This window comes from Sphaerodactylus townsendi, linkage group LG06, assembly GCF_021028975.2.
Source record: "Sphaerodactylus townsendi isolate TG3544 linkage group LG06, MPM_Stown_v2.3, whole genome shotgun sequence".
NCBI lineage: Eukaryota > Metazoa > Chordata > Lepidosauria > Squamata > Sphaerodactylidae > Sphaerodactylus > Sphaerodactylus townsendi.
Window position 1 is genome coordinate 26,754,760 of NC_059430.1, and position 22,021 is coordinate 26,776,780.

Here is a 22,021-nt window from a genome sequence, read left to right on the forward strand (position 1 = left end):
CTGGGTTTGGGGCCATGCAAGAGTGAATAGGCCAAAGGTACAACTACCAAAAAGGTACAAAGGAGCCAAATTACTTTTGAAGCATCAAGAAGTCTTAAGGATGCTTTGGGGTGCCTAATCACCATTTCTGCAGATAATATTTTCCCCATTTTGCATGTGTATAGCATTTATACCAGCGCTCAAGGTGGGGAACTGCCATGGTCCAGCCAGGCTTAGCTGGGGAAGAGGACCCAGAGATGAGTAATCAGACCCTGGCATCACACCCTTTCCTCAGCCACCCGCAGAGTCACCAGAGGAAGACGAGACAGTCCATGCAGGACCAGACTCACAGCCTCAGCCAGGCACAAGCACAGAAGCCTCTCAGCCGCACAGCTCCAGACCAGATGCAGGGGACCCCAGACTGGCACGCCCTCCCACAACTTCTCCTGAGCCCTGCCAGCACCACTGGAAAAAGCTGTGCAGTGACTTACATGACAGAATACGCAGCGCTCGTTTGGCTGCTCAGCATCGGCCGGGCCTCAACTATGATGGAGAGTGCTTGCAGGAGCCGATCTGGTGCACGAGCCAGGTGCACAGCATCTCAACTGCCAGGTGAGCGTCTGGATTAAAAGAGGCCAGGGGAAGACCTGCCATGTGGTAGCAACATATCTCCTACATGCCTGTACCACTGACATTGGTGTGCTCGGGTCCCTGCTTGCTTTATTCCCATCCTGACTTTGGCTTGTGCTCCTGCTTCTGTCTGCTGTCTCCTGACCTGACCTTGGCTTGTATGCTTGACAGGAACAATATTAGTGTTCCCATACTGCATATTGCGGGGTGGGGGGAGGAGCCTGTGGCTGAAAGTCAGTGGAAAAGCCAGGATATGAACCAAGGACCTCCAGATCACATCCGACTCTCTACAGAACTGCTACGCCAGTCACCCTCGTTGAGCTCTGGCATATGATGGGTCACAGATGTGTAGAAAGACTTGAAAAAAACAAGAAATATTTCATTTTACAAAAATCAGAGTGATTGGCATCAGGCGAAAGCATTATGGTTGCAAATAGGATAATTACCGAACTAATATTCGAATCCGTTATCCATCTTTGGACACTCGCCGATTTAATAAGCTTATCTTTGATGTTAGGAGGCAAAGGCTTAATATCCGCAGCATATCTGGAAATATTCTTTGTTAAGCAATAAAGGCATCTGAGGAAGGAAAGAAACAGAAGAACAGCCATGAGGCAGCATTCTTTGCTGGCATCTGCGGAGCCATTCACTATAATTTCTTATTTAGTTATTGAGGACATTTTATGCAGCCTCTCCAGCATCCTGCTCTTAGACAAGAGGCAGGGGGATTGTCATTTTATTCTACGGCGTCGAGCACAAAATGAGATACTTTAGAAACAGTAAGTCAACATCAGACTGTTTTATTATTCACTTACACACACAAAATAGAGGTTCACAAATTACTCCGTAGTACAAAATATGAGTTAGGAGTCTCTAAGCTTTTTAAGCCTGTGGACACCTTTGGAATTCTGACCCAGGGTGGTGGTATTTGGTCACTGACCATAAATAAAGACTTCACTTCACTGGGTGGTGGGCAGAGTCACAACATTCTGGTCACAAAGCAGCAGATTCTTTCACTATGGTGGCAGCTGCTGTCAAACCAATGCTTTTTAAAATAGGCACAGCCAATCAGAAGCCTTGCTGGGCAAAGCCTCCCTTTCTAAAAATGCTTCATGGGTCCCATAAATTGCCAGCAAGTACCTTAGCACCTATGGGCACTACGTTGGGGGTCCCTAATATAAGCTATTATAAATTATTTCCCGTAGATCCTTCTGAATTAATAAGGCAAATTGAATAGGTGGTTCCAGGAAAGTCTGAGGATCCTCTGAAACATATCAGGGCTTCGTCATTTTAAAAGATCCGTCACAACAGACGCGGTTCTTTGAGAGATGGGTTTGCCCAACACAGCAATGTGCACCTACAGGAAAACACTGGGAGCAGTCAGGCACGTGATCTCAGTTCATCTGGGCACTGGCAAACACAATCTGCTTGGCCTTCCATGAACTAAGTGGGTATTGTGGAACATGTCCCAGAATCCTGTGCAATATGCCAGGATTCTACAGCAGGCGTGTAGGAGTAGCTCCACACACAAATTCATAGGGGAAAAATATCGCAAAAGCAGATACTGAGAAGGAATCCCCCTCTCCCCCTGTTTGCTCAGGCGTCTGCACTGAGAACGAAGAATAGGAGTCTGGTTAAGGCCTTCCCAAACCAGAAGCTCCATGTGCAAGAGGAGGCTGAAAGGGGATGGAGAAAATAAAGACACACAAACTGAGCTGATGCCCACTCTGGGCAACGTCTATCTATCATGACATCAGATTGGTGGTTTCTGCATAGCACATTAATGAACCCGGTTTCCCCTGTTGGCCTTCACATTGGAGATGTCACCCCTCCAAGAAGTGACTGCAAACAGTCCAGGTTGATGTGGATCCTTTGTCATGTTGTTGTGCACTGCCCCGAGCCTCTCAGGGGAGGTTGGTATATAAATTAAATATCCAGTCCGATCCTTTGGTTTCTCCAAAAAGATCCCCAGTTCAGCGATTTTTGTAAAACCTGGGTTGAGGGAAATATGACGGGGCTGAACTCGTTTTGGGGATCAGCCCTGTGTGAAGCTCTTCTCCAAAATGGGATAAATAGCTTCCTCAGCCCATTATATTTGGGCTGAGTGGAAACCACCAATTACAAGGTTAGAAGAAGAAGAAGAAGAAGAAGGAGAGTTTGGATTTATATCCCCCCTTTCTCTCCTGAATGAGACTCAAAAGGGCTTACAATCTCCTTGCCCTTCCCCCCCTCACAACAAACACCCCTTGAGGTGGGTGGGGCTGAGAGAGCTCCGAAAAGCCGCGACTAGCCCAAGGTCACCCAGCTGGCGTGTGTGGGAGTGCACAGGCCAATCTGAATTCCCCAGATAAGCCTCCACAACTCAAGTGGCAGAGCTGGGAATCAAACCCAGTTCCTCCAGATCAGAGTGCACCTGCTCTTAGGTACTACGCCACTGCTGCTCCCTGTTAAGATGTTAAGAAAAAGTTAGGATTGCCAAACGATCCTGGGCCTTCAACAACAGCCTCAGTAATCAGCAAGTGAAGCTTTTCACTGCCAGAAATATTCCCATCGGTTTAATCGATGTATAGGTGTCAGGGATGGTAAAATGTTGCTTTTTCATATATCAAAGAGGTGTTACTTTTATAAACGTAAGTATACAAAGGGACAATGACAATAATTACCTTACAAGTTATAAAGGAGGTATCTTTAAATGTTTTCATAAGATGTAAGATTTTCACACGCAAACCTATTTTAGTGCACAAATATAGAATGTAGAAGTCACAAAGAATATAGCTTTCACAGAATTGTTGAACACTGAATATAATCTAGTTTTATAAAGTTCATGTATAGTCTTTATACTTTAATATTAGAGGATTTTAAAATACACTTTTATATTCCTAATATACTTTTATAAGATGTTAAGAAAAAGTATGTGGAATGGCTTAGTTCCAAGACTAAGGAAAGTTAATTGGAGATGAACCTGTTGCTTATCATTTGAAGTTGGTCTGAATTAATTGGGATAGCAGAAGCAAGAGGGGTTATGGTGACCTGTAAGGAACACCTGCTCTGATAGAAGAAACAGGAGTCAAGAGTTTAGAGGAGAATAGGTAACACAATGGTTTATAATTATGTTTCTATATCTGAATGTTTTTTATATATATTGTAGCTAAAGAATATGTTAATCACTCAAGTTCAATGTATGTATCCTATGTTGTAGGCATTGAATGCTTTATATGAATCTTTGTATAATCCTTTAAAATGGTCAAAAGGAAATGTTTTTCTCTCAGTTTCAAGACAGCTAAAACAGCTTGCTTCTCTAGACCCTTGCTACATTGGCTTATACCTTATATATTAACCTAAATATGAAGAAACATTTTAAAGTCTTTTTCTAAGTTGCTTCAGAAGCCTGGTTTCCATAGTCATAAACAGTAATGGAACATGGGTTCTTGTGCCAAGCAGACACCTGCTGATAAGAAGGCCCCTAACAAGCTTGGGATGGTGTCTTCAAAGCAGGAGAGTGGGTCGACGAGACCTGGGTTCTTGTGCCAAACGGGCACCTGTTGATAAGAAGGCCCTTAGATGAGCCTAACAAGCTTGTTAAAGGGTGATGGCGTCTTCATAGTAAGATATGTATCATGAAGGGTTGACAACTAAGAACCGAAAATTAATTACAGGAAATGACCATATAGAGATAAGAACATAAGAACAAGCCAGCTGGATCAGACCAGAGTCCATCTAGTCCAGCTCTCTGCTACTCGCAGTGGCCCACCAGGTGCCTTTGGGAGCTCACGTGCAGGATGTGAAAGCAATGGCCTTCTGCGGCTGTTGCTCCCGATCACCTGGTCTGTTAAGGCATTTGCAATCTCAGATCAAAGAGGATCAAGATTGGTAGCCATAAATCGACTTCTCCTCCATAAATCTGTCCAAGCCCCTTTTAAAGCTATCCAGGTTAGTGGCCATCACCACTTCCTGTGGCAGCATATTCCAAACACCAATCACACGTTGCGTGAAGAAGTGTTTCCTTTTATTAGTCCTAATTCTTCCCCCCAGCATTTTCAATTAATGCCCCCTGGTTCTAGTATTGTGAGAAAGACAGAAAAAATTTCTCTGTCAACATTTTCTACCCCATGCATAATTTTATAGACTTCAATCATATCCCCCCTGCGGTGGACTCTGTACTCTGTTAATGATTTTGCCAAATGATTTTGCCAAAAGCAGTGTAATAAAAGGAATGCAGCTGCAGAGGGAAGTAGCTGTAGAGCTCCAACAGTGTTGCGTATGTGTTCATTTGCTATTGTTTTGCTTCCGTTGCTTCATCAGTCCACATGTGGACAAGCAATGGCAAACCACCTCTGAACTCTCTTGCCTTGAAAACTCTTCAGGGTTCAGATATGACTTGATAGCACTTTCCACTGTTGTGCCCAATATTTCTTTACCAAGTATCAAGCCAACAGAAGAGAGTTTTATGAAGCTTTGCAAAGAAAGGGGAGCCGTCCTTACATGGGTAGACTCCACCAAAACTGTATATCCACAGCATATTTATTCCCTTTTTCCGATCTCACCACACCCTCGCCATTCCCCCATTGGCGAAGGGTACTTGGAGTTACAGCTTTCTGATCCCCCTATTGACATGTTGCTCCCTGATATGTTGCCCCCTCCCAAATTCTTCCTGTATGATCATTGTCGACACCCCTTATTCAAGCTGGGGCGTAAAAATTTATTTATTTATTTATTTATCGTTTCAATTTCTATACCGCCCGATCCCCGAAGGGCTCCGGGCAGTGAACAACATATTATAAACATAAAACAGGAGCAGATCCAATACAATACAATACATAGGCTCCATCAATAAAATCATCTTAAAATACATAAAAACAGCGGCTAATAGTTAACGTTTAAACAAAAGGCGTCCAGGCCTCAATTTCAACCCACCCCAAGAGGGGGGCGGCAGGCCCCTCAATATGAGGGCTCTGATGTACCAGTGCCAGGGCAAGGAACAGTAGGAGCAATAATTAATTATGCATTCTTTTACACGACCTCTTGCCCTCTGCTTGCGGTTTATGTCTAAGCAGCTGTGTAAGTTTTGTTATAAACTTATGTGCCTGTTTTGCCTATATATTAATTAATTGATTGATTGATTGATTAATTTTATATACCGCCCTCCCCCTGAGGGCTCAGGCGGTTCACAACAGGTTAAAACAAACATTAAAACATAATTTAAATATCAATTATATAAAAACAGAACCCATTTTAAAATGTGGATGGCATCTGGCCATAATTTATTCTTATCTTGTGGTTGGTACTTTCCACCCCCATCTTGCAGTTGGTACTTTATATCATCTGTCTCCATCCTGCGGTTTCTCAACTCTGCTGAACACACATTATTCTCTTTGTCATCTTATCTCAAAGTTGGAAACTCTTGAACAAACATTAGTATGTTAAAAACCTTTAAACCTTTTAGTTCCCTCTCCTCTTATTCTAGTAGAAAGCACATTTTTCCTATTTCACACCACCACCAAGACTGCAACAAAAAATCTTCCAAGAAACTCTGAAGAACTATTTCAATAGTAGGCGACAGCAGCTTGAGAGGCACTTACAACAACTTGGTAGACAGAAGAATACCACTGTCTTATAGTACATTCTTGCAAGAGCCGGCATCTAGGCGCCCTGAGAGAAATAAGTAGCATGTTTTTATTTCTGTCCCCGGCCAGGTTGTTCCTCCCTTTTTCTTTCATTGATTGAGAGAAAGTTTACAACCTATCCGTCCACCTAAAACATACCACGTGAAGATCCGCCTTGGATTACATCTCCCATTACTCCAATTCTGGAGACCACAACTCATTTACAAACTTCCGTTTTTGGTTCTAACTTCCAGATAGTAGCAGACATCTGTAACCGCAAAAACCCATTAGTCTTCCGGCACCAGGTTATTTTGAAAAGTAAACAGGTATCACCTGTCCCATTTCCCCGCTCTATAGCAAGCTTTGATGCTATTTTATAGCCTATTTTGTATGCTTGGTTACCCTGATAACCCTGCCCCTTGGGAATCAGTCACAAGTCCACACAAGATGCAGTCAGCAAGGAGGCAAGTAGTTGGAAAGTCAGTGAAAGTTTATTTCTAGAGCTCTTACAGATAGATCTATCTGGGTCCAAGACAAAGACTTCAAAGCATTACATCTGGTTCACCAGTTTTTATGCCTAATAAAGGTTTTGGATTTGGATTTGGATTTACATCTGGTTATATAGTAGTATGTCAACAAAAAGCATGGTGTTCATGATTGGTCCATCATATACCTCCTCCTTCCTATGTCTTGACAATGTGCTGACAACCAGCCTTTGGCTTAGGTTATAACTGAAATGATTATATGTCAGAGATAGCCATGAAGCAAAACGGGGGAGGCAGGAAACGAGAGGTGAAGGTTGTTTTTCTAAGAACAGCAAGGACAAAATAACAGACTTGTTTCTCAGAGATGGCTGGGTGGTTAATTGGTTTTTGGCTAGTTCTCTTTATACAGGATGTGGCTTATCTTGCTCCCTACAGGGCAATCAGTCTGTGGCTTTAGCTACATGTATCTTGGCACATTTGCAAAAAGATGCTTCACAGAAATGCTTCAAACTTCTAAACTCTGTAGGTTTTAGCTAAGCAAGAGAGGCCTTTAAAATCAGCTTTTTGGGGGTCACCTTACAACCCAACCCATGCTTTTGTGGTTTAGCTTAAAAAAGGGAGGTGTGACACAGACCCACAGGTGCAGGCTTCTTTACATTTGTTCTGATCTGCTTGATTGATTTCGATATGCTTTCAGGGGTAGGGAACCTGCGGCTCTCCAGATGTTCAGGAACTACAATTCCCATCAGCCTCTGTCAGCATGGCCAATTGGCCATGCTGGGATGGGCTGATGGGAATTGTAGTTCCTGAACATCTGGAGTGTGGGGGGGGGGGGGGGGGGGGGGGGGGGGGCGTGGGGGGGGGGGGCGGGTTGGGGGAGGGGGGTGTGTGGGGGGGGGGGGGTGGGGGGGGGGGGGGGGGGGGGGGGGTGGGTCGGGGGGGGGGCGGTGGGGGGGGGGGGGGTGGGGGGGGGGGGGGTTGGGGGGGGGCGGGGGGGGGGGGGGGGGGGGGGGGGGGGGGGGGGGGGTGGGGGGGGGGGGGGGTGGGGGGGGGGGGGGGTGGGGGGGGGGGGGGGTGGGGGGGGGGGGGGTTGGGGGGGGGGGGGGGTGGGGGGGGGGGGGGGGGGGGGGGGGGGGGGGGGGGGGGGGGGGGGGGTGGGGGGGGGGGGGGGTGGGGGGGGGGGGGGGTGGGGGGGGGGGGGGGTGGGGGGGGGGGGGGGTGGGGGGGGGGGGGGGTGGGGGGGGGGGGGGGTGGGGGGGGGGGGGGGTGGGGGGGGGGGGGGGTGGGGGGGGGGGGGGGTGGGGGGGGGGGGGGGTGGGGGGGGGGGGGGGTGGGGGGGGGGGGGGGTGGGGGGGGGGGGGGGTGGGGGGGGGGGGGGGTGGGGGGGGGGGGGGGTGGGGGGGGGGGGGGGTGGGGGGGGGGGGGGGTGGGGGGGGGGGGGGGTGGGGGGGGGGGGGGGTGGGGGGGGGGGGGGGTGGGGGGGGGGGGGGGTGGGGGGGGGGGGGGGTGGGGGGGGGGGGGGGTGGGGGGGGGGGGGGGTGGGGGGGGGGGGGGGTGGGGGGGGGGGGGGGTGGGGGGGGGGGGGGGTGGGGGGGGGGGGGGGTGGGGGGGGGGGGGGGTGGGGGGGGGGGGGGGTGGGGGGGGGGGGGGGTGGGGGGGGGGGGGGGTGGGGGGGGGGGGGGGTGGGGGGGGGGGGGGGTGGGGGGGGGGGGGGGTGGGGGGGGGGGGGGGTGGGGGGGGGGGGGGGTGGGGGGGGGGGGGGGTGGGGGGGGGGGGGGGTGGGGGGGGGGGGGGGTGGGGGGGGGGGGGGGTGGGGGGGGGGGGGGGTGGGGGGGGGGGGGGGTGGGGGGGGGGGGGGGTGGGGGGGGGGGGGGGTGGGGGGGGGGGGGGGTGGGGGGGGGGGGGGGTGGGGGGGGGGGGGGGTGGGGGGGGGGGGGGGTGGGGGGGGGGGGGGGTGGGGGGGGGGGGGGGTGGGGGGGGGGGGGGGTGGGGGGGGGGGGGGGTGGGGGGGGGGGGGGGTGGGGGGGGGGGGGGGTGGGGGGGGGGGGGGGTGGGGGGGGGGGGGGGTGGGGGGGGGGGGGGGTGGGGGGGGGGGGGGGTGGGGGGGGGGGGGGGTGGGGGGGGGGGGGGGTGGGGGGGGGGGGGGGTGGGGGGGGGGGGGGGTGGGGGGGGGGGGGGGTGGGGGGGGGGGGGGGTGGGGGGGGGGGGGGGTGGGGGGGGGGGGGGGTGGGGGGGGGGGGGGGTGGGGGGGGGGGGGGGTGGGGGGGGGGGGGGGTGGGGGGGGGGGGGGGTGGGGGGGGGGGGGGGTGGGGGGGGGGGGGGGTGGGGGGGGGGGGGGGTGGGGGGGGGGGGGGGTGGGGGGGGGGGGGGGTGGGGGGGGGGGGGGGTGGGGGGGGGGGGGGGTGGGGGGGGGGGGGGGTGGGGGGGGGGGGGGGTGGGGGGGGGGGGGGGTGGGGGGGGGGGGGGGTGGGGGGGGGGGGGGGTGGGGGGGGGGGGGGGTGGGGGGGGGGGGGGGTGGGGGGGGGGGGGGGTGGGGGGGGGGGGGGGTGGGGGGGGGGGGGGGTGGGGGGGGGGGGGGGTGGGGGGGGGGGGGGGTGGGGGGGGGGGGGGGTGGGGGGGGGGGGGGGTGGGGGGGGGGGGGGGTGGGGGGGGGGGGGGGTGGGGGGGGGGGGGGGTGGGGGGGGGGGGGGGTGGGGGGGGGGGGGGGTGGGGGGGGGGGGGGGTGGGGGGGGGGGGGGGTGGGGGGGGGGGGGGGTGGGGGGGGGGGGGGGTGGGGGGGGGGGGGGGTGGGGGGGGGGGGGGGTGGGGGGGGGGGGGGGTGGGGGGGGGGGGGGGTGGGGGGGGGGGGGGGTGGGGGGGGGGGGGGGTGGGGGGGGGGGGGGGTGGGGGGGGGGGGGGGTGGGGGGGGGGGGGGGTGGGGGGGGGGGGGGGTGGGGGGGGGGGGGGGTGGGGGGGGGGGGGGGTGGGGGGGGGGGGGGGTGGGGGGGGGGGGGGGTGGGGGGGGGGGGGGGTGGGGGGGGGGGGGGGTGGGGGGGGGGGGGGGTGGGGGGGGGGGGGGGTGGGGGGGGGGGGGGGTGGGGGGGGGGGGGGGTGGGGGGGGGGGGGGGTGGGGGGGGGGGGGGGTGGGGGGGGGGGGGGGTGGGGGGGGGGGGGGGTGGGGGGGGGGGGGGGTGGGGGGGGGGGGGGGTGGGGGGGGGGGGGGGTGGGGGGGGGGGGGGGTGGGGGGGGGGGGGGGTGGGGGGGGGGGGGGGTGGGGGGGGGGGGGGGTGGGGGGGGGGGGGGGTGGGGGGGGGGGGGGGTGGGGGGGGGGGGGGGTGGGGGGGGGGGGGGGTGGGGGGGGGGGGGGGTGGGGGGGGGGGGGGGTGGGGGGGGGGGGGGGTGGGGGGGGGGGGGGGTGGGGGGGGGGGGGGGTGGGGGGGGGGGGGGGTGGGGGGGGGGGGGGGTGGGGGGGGGGGGGGGTGGGGGGGGGGGGGGGTGGGGGGGGGGGGGGGTGGGGGGGGGGGGGGGTGGGGGGGGGGGGGGGTGGGGGGGGGGGGGGGTGGGGGGGGGGGGGGGTGGGGGGGGGGGGGGGTGGGGGGGGGGGGGGGTGGGGGGGGGGGGGGGTGGGGGGGGGGGGGGGTGGGGGGGGGGGGGGGTGGGGGGGGGGGGGGGTGGGGGGGGGGGGGGGTGGGGGGGGGGGGGGGTGGGGGGGGGGGGGGGTGGGGGGGGGGGGGGGTGGGGGGGGGGGGGGGTGGGGGGGGGGGGGGGTGGGGGGGGGGGGGGGTGGGGGGGGGGGGGGGTGGGGGGGGGGGGGGGTGGGGGGGGGGGGGGGTGGGGGGGGGGGGGGGTGGGGGGGGGGGGGGGTGGGGGGGGGGGGGGGTGGGGGGGGGGGGGGGTGGGGGGGGGGGGGGGTGGGGGGGGGGGGGGGTGGGGGGGGGGGGGGGTGGGGGGGGGGGGGGGTGGGGGGGGGGGGGGGTGGGGGGGGGGGGGGGTGGGGGGGGGGGGGGGTGGGGGGGGGGGGGGGTGGGGGGGGGGGGGGGTGGGGGGGGGGGGGGGTGGGGGGGGGGGGGGGTGGGGGGGGGGGGGGGTGGGGGGGGGGGGGGGTGGGGGGGGGGGGGGGTGGGGGGGGGGGGGGGTGGGGGGGGGGGGGGGTGGGGGGGGGGGGGGGTGGGGGGGGGGGGGGGTGGGGGGGGGGGGGGGTGGGGGGGGGGGGGGGTGGGGGGGGGGGGGGGTGGGGGGGGGGGGGGGTGGGGGGGGGGGGGGGTGGGGGGGGGGGGGGGTGGGGGGGGGGGGGGGTGGGGGGGGGGGGGGGTGGGGGGGGGGGGGGGTGGGGGGGGGGGGGGGTGGGGGGGGGGGGGGGTGGGGGGGGGGGGGGGTGGGGGGGGGGGGGGGTGGGGGGGGGGGGGGGTGGGGGGGGGGGGGGGTGGGGGGGGGGGGGGGTGGGGGGGGGGGGGGGTGGGGGGGGGGGGGGGTGGGGGGGGGGGGGGGTGGGGGGGGGGGGGGGTGGGGGGGGGGGGGGGTGGGGGGGGGGGGGGGTGGGGGGGGGGGGGGGTGGGGGGGGGGGGGGGTGGGGGGGGGGGGGGGTGGGGGGGGGGGGGGGTGGGGGGGGGGGGGGGTGGGGGGGGGGGGGGGTGGGGGGGGGGGGGGGTGGGGGGGGGGGGGGGTGGGGGGGGGGGGGGGTGGGGGGGGGGGGGGGTGGGGGGGGGGGGGGGTGGGGGGGGGGGGGGGTGGGGGGGGGGGGGGGTGGGGGGGGGGGGGGGTGGGGGGGGGGGGGGGTGGGGGGGGGGGGGGGTGGGGGGGGGGGGGGGTGGGGGGGGGGGGGGGTGGGGGGGGGGGGGGGTGGGGGGGGGGGGGGGTGGGGGGGGGGGGGGGTGGGGGGGGGGGGGGGTGGGGGGGGGGGGGGGTGGGGGGGGGGGGGGGTGGGGGGGGGGGGGGGTGGGGGGGGGGGGGGGTGGGGGGGGGGGGGGGTGGGGGGGGGGGGGGGTGGGGGGGGGGGGGGGTGGGGGGGGGGGGGGGTGGGGGGGGGGGGGGGTGGGGGGGGGGGGGGGTGGGGGGGGGGGGGGGTGGGGGGGGGGGGGGGTGGGGGGGGGGGGGGGTGGGGGGGGGGGGGGGTGGGGGGGGGGGGGGGTGGGGGGGGGGGGGGGTGGGGGGGGGGGGGGGTGGGGGGGGGGGGGGGTGGGGGGGGGGGGGGGTGGGGGGGGGGGGGGGTGGGGGGGGGGGGGGGTGGGGGGGGGGGGGGGTGGGGGGGGGGGGGGGTGGGGGGGGGGGGGGGTGGGGGGGGGGGGGGGTGGGGGGGGGGGGGGGTGGGGGGGGGGGGGGGTGGGGGGGGGGGGGGGTGGGGGGGGGGGGGGGTGGGGGGGGGGGGGGGTGGGGGGGGGGGGGGGTGGGGGGGGGGGGGGGTGGGGGGGGGGGGGGGTGGGGGGGGGGGGGGGTGGGGGGGGGGGGGGGTGGGGGGGGGGGGGGGTGGGGGGGGGGGGGGGTGGGGGGGGGGGGGGGTGGGGGGGGGGGGGGGTGGGGGGGGGGGGGGGTGGGGGGGGGGGGGGGTGGGGGGGGGGGGGGGTGGGGGGGGGGGGGGGTGGGGGGGGGGGGGGGTGGGGGGGGGGGGGGGTGGGGGGGGGGGGGGGTGGGGGGGGGGGGGGGTGGGGGGGGGGGGGGGTGGGGGGGGGGGGGGGTGGGGGGGGGGGGGGGTGGGGGGGGGGGGGGGTGGGGGGGGGGGGGGGTGGGGGGGGGGGGGGGTGGGGGGGGGGGGGGGTGGGGGGGGGGGGGGGTGGGGGGGGGGGGGGGTGGGGGGGGGGGGGGGTGGGGGGGGGGGGGGGTGGGGGGGGGGGGGGGTGGGGGGGGGGGGGGGTGGGGGGGGGGGGGGGTGGGGGGGGGGGGGGGTGGGGGGGGGGGGGGGTGGGGGGGGGGGGGGGTGGGGGGGGGGGGGGGTGGGGGGGGGGGGGGGTGGGGGGGGGGGGGGGTGGGGGGGGGGGGGGGTGGGGGGGGGGGGGGGTGGGGGGGGGGGGGGGTGGGGGGGGGGGGGGGTGGGGGGGGGGGGGGGTGGGGGGGGGGGGGGGTGGGGGGGGGGGGGGGTGGGGGGGGGGGGGGGTGGGGGGGGGGGGGGGTGGGGGGGGGGGGGGGTGGGGGGGGGGGGGGGTGGGGGGGGGGGGGGGTGGGGGGGGGGGGGGGTGGGGGGGGGGGGGGGTGGGGGGGGGGGGGGGTGGGGGGGGGGGGGGGTGGGGGGGGGGGGGGGTGGGGGGGGGGGGGGGTGGGGGGGGGGGGGGGTGGGGGGGGGGGGGGGTGGGGGGGGGGGGGGGTGGGGGGGGGGGGGGGTGGGGGGGGGGGGGGGTGGGGGGGGGGGGGGGTGGGGGGGGGGGGGGGTGGGGGGGGGGGGGGGTGGGGGGGGGGGGGGGTGGGGGGGGGGGGGGGTGGGGGGGGGGGGGGGTGGGGGGGGGGGGGGGTGGGGGGGGGGGGGGGTGGGGGGGGGGGGGGGTGGGGGGGGGGGGGGGTGGGGGGGGGGGGGGGTGGGGGGGGGGGGGGGTGGGGGGGGGGGGGGGTGGGGGGGGGGGGGGGTGGGGGGGGGGGGGGGTGGGGGGGGGGGGGGGTGGGGGGGGGGGGGGGTGGGGGGGGGGGGGGGTGGGGGGGGGGGGGGGTGGGGGGGGGGGGGGGTGGGGGGGGGGGGGGGTGGGGGGGGGGGGGGGTGGGGGGGGGGGGGGGTGGGGGGGGGGGGGGGTGGGGGGGGGGGGGGGTGGGGGGGGGGGGGGGTGGGGGGGGGGGGGGGTGGGGGGGGGGGGGGGTGGGGGGGGGGGGGGGTGGGGGGGGGGGGGGGTGGGGGGGGGGGGGGGTGGGGGGGGGGGGGGGTGGGGGGGGGGGGGGGTGGGGGGGGGGGGGGGTGGGGGGGGGGGGGGGTGGGGGGGGGGGGGGGTGGGGGGGGGGGGGGGTGGGGGGGGGGGGGGGTGGGGGGGGGGGGGGGTGGGGGGGGGGGGGGGTGGGGGGGGGGGGGGGTGGGGGGGGGGGGGGGTGGGGGGGGGGGGGGGTGGGGGGGGGGGGGGGTGGGGGGGGGGGGGGGTGGGGGGGGGGGGGGGTGGGGGGGGGGGGGGGTGGGGGGGGGGGGGGGTGGGGGGGGGGGGGGGTGGGGGGGGGGGGGGGTGGGGGGGGGGGGGGGTGGGGGGGGGGGGGGGTGGGGGGGGGGGGGGGTGGGGGGGGGGGGGGGTGGGGGGGGGGGGGGGTGGGGGGGGGGGGGGGTGGGGGGGGGGGGGGGTGGGGGGGGGGGGGGGTGGGGGGGGGGGGGGGTGGGGGGGGGGGGGGGTGGGGGGGGGGGGGGGTGGGGGGGGGGGGGGGTGGGGGGGGGGGGGGGTGGGGGGGGGGGGGGGTGGGGGGGGGGGGGGGTGGGGGGGGGGGGGGGTGGGGGGGGGGGGGGGTGGGGGGGGGGGGGGGTGGGGGGGGGGGGGGGTGGGGGGGGGGGGGGGTGGGGGGGGGGGGGGGTGGGGGGGGGGGGGGGTGGGGGGGGGGGGGGGTGGGGGGGGGGGGGGGTGGGGGGGGGGGGGGGTGGGGGGGGGGGGGGGTGGGGGGGGGGGGGGGTGGGGGGGGGGGGGGGTGGGGGGGGGGGGGGGTGGGGGGGGGGGGGGGTGGGGGGGGGGGGGGGTGGGGGGGGGGGGGGGTGGGGGGGGGGGGGGGTGGGGGGGGGGGGGGGTGGGGGGGGGGGGGGGTGGGGGGGGGGGGGGGTGGGGGGGGGGGGGGGTGGGGGGGGGGGGGGGTGGGGGGGGGGGGGGGTGGGGGGGGGGGGGGGTGGGGGGGGGGGGGGGTGGGGGGGGGGGGGGGTGGGGGGGGGGGGGGGTGGGGGGGGGGGGGGGTGGGGGGGGGGGGGGGTGGGGGGGGGGGGGGGTGGGGGGGGGGGGGGGTGGGGGGGGGGGGGGGTGGGGGGGGGGGGGGGTGGGGGGGGGGGGGGGTGGGGGGGGGGGGGGGTGGGGGGGGGGGGGGGTGGGGGGGGGGGGGGGTGGGGGGGGGGGGGGGTGGGGGGGGGGGGGGGTGGGGGGGGGGGGGGGTGGGGGGGGGGGGGGGTGGGGGGGGGGGGGGGTGGGGGGGGGGGGGGGTGGGGGGGGGGGGGGGTGGGGGGGGGGGGGGGTGGGGGGGGGGGGGGGTGGGGGGGGGGGGGGGTGGGGGGGGGGGGGGGTGGGGGGGGGGGGGGGTGGGGGGGGGGGGGGGTGGGGGGGGGGGGGGGTGGGGGGGGGGGGGGGTGGGGGGGGGGGGGGGTGGGGGGGGGGGGGGGTGGGGGGGGGGGGGGGTGGGGGGGGGGGGGGGTGGGGGGGGGGGGGGGTGGGGGGGGGGGGGGGTGGGGGGGGGGGGGGGTGGGGGGGGGGGGGGGTGGGGGGGGGGGGGGGTGGGGGGGGGGGGGGGTGGGGGGGGGGGGGGGTGGGGGGGGGGGGGGGTGGGGGGGGGGGGGGGTGGGGGGGGGGGGGGGTGGGGGGGGGGGGGGGTGGGGGGGGGGGGGGGTGGGGGGGGGGGGGGGTGGGGGGGGGGGGGGGTGGGGGGGGGGGGGGGTGGGGGGGGGGGGGGGTGGGGGGGGGGGGGGGTGGGGGGGGGGGGGGGTGGGGGGGGGGGGGGGTGGGGGGGGGGGGGGGTGGGGGGGGGGGGGGGTGGGGGGGGGGGGGGGTGGGGGGGGGGGGGGGTGGGGGGGGGGGGGGGTGGGGGGGGGGGGGGGTGGGGGGGGGGGGGGGTGGGGGGGGGGGGGGGTGGGGGGGGGGGGGGGTGGGGGGGGGGGGGGGTGGGGGGGGGGGGGGGTGGGGGGGGGGGGGGGTGGGGGGGGGGGGGGGTGGGGGGGGGGGGGGGTGGGGGGGGGGGGGGGTGGGGGGGGGGGGGGGTGGGGGGGGGGGGGGGTGGGGGGGGGGGGGGGTGGGGGGGGGGGGGGGTGGGGGGGGGGGGGGGTGGGGGGGGGGGGGGGTGGGGGGGGGGGGGGGTGGGGGGGGGGGGGGGTGGGGGGGGGGGGGGGTGGGGGGGGGGGGGGGTGGGGGGGGGGGGGGGTGGGGGGGGGGGGGGGTGGGGGGGGGGGGGGGTGGGGGGGGGGGGGGGTGGGGGGGGGGGGGGGTGGGGGGGGGGGGGGGTGGGGGGGGGGGGGGGTGGGGGGGGGGGGGGGTGGGGGGGGGGGGGGGTGGGGGGGGGGGGGGGTGGGGGGGGGGGGGGGTGGGGGGGGGGGGGGGTGGGGGGGGGGGGGGGTGGGGGGGGGGGGGGGTGGGGGGGGGGGGGGGTGGGGGGGGGGGGGGGTGGGGGGGGGGGGGGGTGGGGGGGGGGGGGGGTGGGGGGGGGGGGGGGTGGGGGGGGGGGGGGGTGGGGGGGGGGGGGGGTGGGGGGGGGGGGGGGTGGGGGGGGGGGGGGGTGGGGGGGGGGGGGGGTGGGGGGGGGGGGGGGTGGGGGGGGGGGGGGGTGGGGGGGGGGGGGGGTGGGGGGGGGGGGGGGTGGGGGGGGGGGGGGGTGGGGGGGGGGGGGGGTGGGGGGGGGGGGGGGTGGGGGGGGGGGGGGGTGGGGGGGGGGGGGGGTGGGGGGGGGGGGGGGTGGGGGGGGGGGGGGGTGGGGGGGGGGGGGGGTGGGGGGGGGGGGGGGTGGGGGGGGGGGGGGGTGGGGGGGGGGGGGGGTGGGGGGGGGGGGGGGTGGGGGGGGGGGGGGGTGGGGGGGGGGGGGGGTGGGGGGGGGGGGGGGTGGGGGGGGGGGGGGGTGGGGGGGGGGGGGGGTGGGGGGGGGGGGGGGTGGGGGGGGGGGGGGGTGGGGGGGGGGGGGGGTGGGGGGGGGGGGGGGTGGGGGGGGGGGGGGGTGGGGGGGGGGGGGGGTGGGGGGGGGGGGGGGTGGGGGGGGGGGGGGGTGGGGGGGGGGGGGGGTGGGGGGGGGGGGGGGTGGGGGGGGGGGGGGGTGGGGGGGGGGGGGGGTGGGGGGGGGGGGGGGTGGGGGGGGGGGGGGGTGGGGGGGGGGGGGGGTGGGGGGGGGGGGGGGTGGGGGGGGGGGGGGGTGGGGGGGGGGGGGGGTGGGGGGGGGGGGGGGTGGGGGGGGGGGGGGGTGGGGGGGGGGGGGGGTGGGGGGGGGGGGGGGTGGGGGGGGGGGGGGGTGGGGGGGGGGGGGGGTGGGGGGGGGGGGGGGTGGGGGGGGGGGGGGGTGGGGGGGGGGGGGGGTGGGGGGGGGGGGGGGTGGGGGGGGGGGGGGGTGGGGGGGGGGGGGGGTGGGGGGGGGGGGGGGTGGGGGGGGGGGGGGGTGGGGGGGGGGGGGGGTGGGGGGGGGGGGGGGTGGGGGGGGGGGGGGGTGGGGGGGGGGGGGGGTGGGGGGGGGGGGGGGTGGGGGGGGGGGGGGGTGGGGGGGGGGGGGGGTGGGGGGGGGGGGGGGTGGGGGGGGGGGGGGGTGGGGGGGGGGGGGGGTGGGGGGGGGGGGGGGTGGGGGGGGGGGGGGGTGGGGGGGGGGGGGGGTGGGGGGGGGGGGGGGTGGGGGGGGGGGGGGGTGGGGGGGGGGGGGGGTGGGGGGGGGGGGGGGTGGGGGGGGGGGGGGGTGGGGGGGGGGGGGGGTGGGGGGGGGGGGGGGTGGGGGGGGGGGGGGGTGGGGGGGGGGGGGGGTGGGGGGGGGGGGGGGTGGGGGGGGGGGGGGGTGGGGGGGGGGGGGGGTGGGGGGGGGGGGGGGTGGGGGGGGGGGGGGGTGGGGGGGGGGGGGGGTGGGGGGGGGGGGGGGTGGGGGGGGGGGGGGGTGGGGGGGGGGGGGGGTGGGGGGGGGGGGGGGTGGGGGGGGGGGGGGGTGGGGGGGGGGGGGGGTGGGGGGGGGGGGGGGTGGGGGGGGGGGGGGGTGGGGGGGGGGGGGGGTGGGGGGGGGGGGGGGTGGGGGGGGGGGGGGGTGGGGGGGGGGGGGGGTGGGGGGGGGGGGGGGTGGGGGGGGGGGGGGGTGGGGGGGGGGGGGGGTGGGGGGGGGGGGGGGTGGGGGGGGGGGGGGGTGGGGGGGGGGGGGGGTGGGGGGGGGGGGGGGTGGGGGGGGGGGGGGGTGGGGGGGGGGGGGGGTGGGGGGGGGGGGGGGTGGGGGGGGGGGGGGGTGGGGGGGGGGGGGGGTGGGGGGGGGGGGGGGTGGGGGGGGGGGGGGGTGGGGGGGGGGGGGGGTGGGGGGGGGGGGGGGTGGGGGGGGGGGGGGGTGGGGGGGGGGGGGGGTGGGGGGGGGGGGGGGTGGGGGGGGGGGGGGGTGGGGGGGGGGGGGGGTGGGGGGGGGGGGGGGTGGGGGGGGGGGGGGGTGGGGGGGGGGGGGGGTGGGGGGGGGGGGGGGTGGGGGGGGGGGGGGGTGGGGGGGGGGGGGGGTGGGGGGGGGGGGGGGTGGGGGGGGGGGGGGGTGGGGGGGGGGGGGGGTGGGGGGGGGGGGGGGTGGGGGGGGGGGGGGGTGGGGGGGGGGGGGGGTGGGGGGGGGGGGGGGTGGGGGGGGGGGGGGGTGGGGGGGGGGGGGGGTGGGGGGGGGGGGGGGTGGGGGGGGGGGGGGGTGGGGGGGGGGGGGGGTGGGGGGGGGGGGGGGTGGGGGGGGGGGGGGGTGGGGGGGGGGGGGGGTGGGGGGGGGGGGGGGTGGGGGGGGGGGGGGGTGGGGGGGGGGGGGGGTGGGGGGGGGGGGGGGTGGGGGGGGGGGGGGGTGGGGGGGGGGGGGGGTGGGGGGGGGGGGGGGTGGGGGGGGGGGGGGGTGGGGGGGGGGGGGGGTGGGGGGGGGGGGGGGTGGGGGGGGGGGGGGGTGGGGGGGGGGGGGGGTGGGGGGGGGGGGGGGTGGGGGGGGGGGGGGGTGGGGGGGGGGGGGGGTGGGGGGGGGGGGGGGTGGGGGGGGGGGGGGGTGGGGGGGGGGGGGGGTGGGGGGGGGGGGGGGTGGGGGGGGGGGGGGGTGGGGGGGGGGGGGGGTGGGGGGGGGGGGGGGTGGGGGGGGGGGGGGGTGGGGGGGGGGGGGGGTGGGGGGGGGGGGGGGTGGGGGGGGGGGGGGGTGGGGGGGGGGGGGGGTGGGGGGGGGGGGGGGTGGGGGGGGGGGGGGGTGGGGGGGGGGGGGGGTGGGGGGGGGGGGGGGTGGGGGGGGGGGGGGGTGGGGGGGGGGGGGGGTGGGGGGGGGGGGGGGTGGGGGGGGGGGGGGGTGGGGGGGGGGGGGGGTGGGGGGGGGGGGGGGTGGGGGGGGGGGGGGGTGGGGGGGGGGGGGGGTGGGGGGGGGGGGGGGTGGGGGGGGGGGGGGGTGGGGGGGGGGGGGGGTGGGGGGGGGGGGGGGTGGGGGGGGGGGGGGGTGGGGGGGGGGGGGGGTGGGGGGGGGGGGGGGTGGGGGGGGGGGGGGGTGGGGGGGGGGGGGGGTGGGGGGGGGGGGGGGTGGGGGGGGGGGGGGGTGGGGGGGGGGGGGGGTGGGGGGGGGGGGGGGTGGGGGGGGGGGGGGGTGGGGGGGGGGGGGGGTGGGGGGGGGGGGGGGTGGGGGGGGGGGGGGGTGGGGGGGGGGGGGGGTGGGGGGGGGGGGGGGTGGGGGGGGGGGGGGGTGGGGGGGGGGGGGGGTGGGGGGGGGGGGGGGTGGGGGGGGGGGGGGGTGGGGGGGGGGGGGGGTGGGGGGGGGGGGGGGTGGGGGGGGGGGGGGGTGGGGGGGGGGGGGGGTGGGGGGGGGGGGGGGTGGGGGGGGGGGGGGGTGGGGGGGGGGGGGGGTGGGGGGGGGGGGGGGTGGGGGGGGGGGGGGGTGGGGGGGGGGGGGGGTGGGGGGGGGGGGGGGTGGGGGGGGGGGGGGGTGGGGGGGGGGGGGGGTGGGGGGGGGGGGGGGTGGGGGGGGGGGGGGGTGGGGGGGGGGGGGGGTGGGGGGGGGGGGGGGTGGGGGGGGGGGGGGGTGGGGGGGGGGGGGGGTGGGGGGGGGGGGGGGTGGGGGGGGGGGGGGGTGGGGGGGGGGGGGGGTGGGGGGGGGGGGGGGTGGGGGGGGGGGGGGGTGGGGGGGGGGGGGGGTGGGGGGGGGGGGGGGTGGGGGGGGGGGGGGGTGGGGGGGGGGGGGGGTGGGGGGGGGGGGGGGTGGGGGGGGGGGGGGGTGGGGGGGGGGGGGGGTGGGGGGGGGGGGGGGTGGGGGGGGGGGGGGGTGGGGGGGGGGGGGGGTGGGGGGGGGGGGGGGTGGGGGGGGGGGGGGGTGGGGGGGGGGGGGGGTGGGGGGGGGGGGGGGTGGGGGGGGGGGGGGGTGGGGGGGGGGGGGGGTGGGGGGGGGGGGGGGTGGGGGGGGGGGGGGGTGGGGGGGGGGGGGGGTGGGGGGGGGGGGGGGTGGGGGGGGGGGGGGGTGGGGGGGGGGGGGGGTGGGGGGGGGGGGGGGTGGGGGGGGGGGGGGGTGGGGGGGGGGGGGGGTGGGGGGGGGGGGGGGTGGGGGGGGGGGGGGGTGGGGGGGGGGGGGGGTGGGGGGGGGGGGGGGTGGGGGGGGGGGGGGGTGGGGGGGGGGGGGGGTGGGGGGGGGGGGGGGTGGGGGGGGGGGGGGGTGGGGGGGGGGGGGGGTGGGGGGGGGGGGGGGTGGGGGGGGGGGGGGGTGGGGGGGGGGGGGGGTGGGGGGGGGGGGGGGTGGGGGGGGGGGGGGGTGGGGGGGGGGGGGGGTGGGGGGGGGGGGGGGTGGGGGGGGGGGGGGGTGGGGGGGGGGGGGGGTGGGGGGGGGGGGGGGTGGGGGGGGGGGGGGGTGGGGGGGGGGGGGGGTGGGGGGGGGGGGGGGTGGGGGGGGGGGGGGGTGGGGGGGGGGGGGGGTGGGGGGGGGGGGGGGTGGGGGGGGGGGGGGGTGGGGGGGGGGGGGGGTGGGGGGGGGGGGGGGTGGGGGGGGGGGGGGGTGGGGGGGGGGGGGGGTGGGGGGGGGGGGGGGTGGGGGGGGGGGGGGGTGGGGGGGGGGGGGGGTGGGGGGGGGGGGGGGTGGGGGGGGGGGGGGGTGGGGGGGGGGGGGGGTGGGGGGGGGGGGGGGTGGGGGGGGGGGGGGGTGGGGGGGGGGGGGGGTGGGGGGGGGGGGGGGTGGGGGGGGGGGGGGGTGGGGGGGGGGGGGGGTGGGGGGGGGGGGGGGTGGGGGGGGGGGGGGGTGGGGGGGGGGGGGGGTGGGGGGGGGGGGGGGTGGGGGGGGGGGGGGGTGGGGGGGGGGGGGGGTGGGGGGGGGGGGGGGTGGGGGGGGGGGGGGGTGGGGGGGGGGGGGGGTGGGGGGGGGGGGGGGTGGGGGGGGGGGGGGGTGGGGGGGGGGGGGGGTGGGGGGGGGGGGGGGTGGGGGGGGGGGGGGGTGGGGGGGGGGGGGGGTGGGGGGGGGGGGGGGTGGGGGGGGGGGGGGGTGGGGGGGGGGGGGGGTGGGGGGGGGGGGGGGTGGGGGGGGGGGGGGGTGGGGGGGGGGGGGGGTGGGGGGGGGGGGGGGTGGGGGGGGGGGGGGGTGGGGGGGGGGGGGGGTGGGGGGGGGGGGGGGTGGGGGGGGGGGGGGGTGGGGGGGGGGGGGGGTGGGGGGGGGGGGGGGTGGGGGGGGGGGGGGGTGGGGGGGGGGGGGGGTGGGGGGGGGGGGGGGTGGGGGGGGGGGGGGGTGGGGGGGGGGGGGGGTGGGGGGGGGGGGGGGTGGGGGGGGGGGGGGGTGGGGGGGGGGGGGGGTGGGGGGGGGGGGGGGTGGGGGGGGGGGGGGGTGGGGGGGGGGGGGGGTGGGGGGGGGGGGGGGTGGGGGGGGGGGGGGGTGGGGGGGGGGGGGGGTGGGGGGGGGGGGGGGTGGGGGGGGGGGGGGGTGGGGGGGGGGGGGGGTGGGGGGGGGGGGGGGTGGGGGGGGGGGGGGGTGGGGGGGGGGGGGGGTGGGGGGGGGGGGGGGTGGGGGGGGGGGGGGGTGGGGGGGGGGGGGGGTGGGGGGGGGGGGGGGTGGGGGGGGGGGGGGGTGGGGGGGGGGGGGGGTGGGGGGGGGGGGGGGTGGGGGGGGGGGGGGGTGGGGGGGGGGGGGGGTGGGGGGGGGGGGGGGTGGGGGGGGGGGGGGGTGGGGGGGGGGGGGGGTGGGGGGGGGGGGGGGTGGGGGGGGGGGGGGGTGGGGGGGGGGGGGGGTGGGGGGGGGGGGGGGTGGGGGGGGGGGGGGGTGGGGGGGGGGGGGGGTGGGGGGGGGGGGGGGTGGGGGGGGGGGGGGGTGGGGGGGGGGGGGGGTGGGGGGGGGGGGGGGTGGGGGGGGGGGGGGGTGGGGGGGGGGGGGGGTGGGGGGGGGGGGGGGTGGGGGGGGGGGGGGGTGGGGGGGGGGGGGGGTGGGGGGGGGGGGGGGTGGGGGGGGGGGGGGGTGGGGGGGGGGGGGGGTGGGGGGGGGGGGGGGTGGGGGGGGGGGGGGGTGGGGGGGGGGGGGGGTGGGGGGGGGGGGGGGTGGGGGGGGGGGGGGGTGGGGGGGGGGGGGGGTGGGGGGGGGGGGGGGTGGGGGGGG

General features: G+C 76.5%; 1 protein-coding gene across 1 annotated transcript in view; it reads right to left on the reverse strand.

Moving 5' to 3' along the window:
* AMN1 (antagonist of mitotic exit network 1 homolog) overlaps positions 1-22,021 on the reverse strand; it is a 66,562-nt gene that overhangs the window by 17,618 nt on the left and 26,923 nt on the right. The window contains exons 3-4 of the mRNA XM_048501518.1: positions 2,175-2,285; positions 1,056-1,188 (exon numbers count right to left, since the gene is read on the reverse strand). Of these exons, the coding sequence (XP_048357475.1) occupies positions 1,056-1,188; positions 2,175-2,285 (244 nt within the window). The remainder of the gene's footprint in view (positions 1-1,055; positions 1,189-2,174; positions 2,286-22,021) is intronic.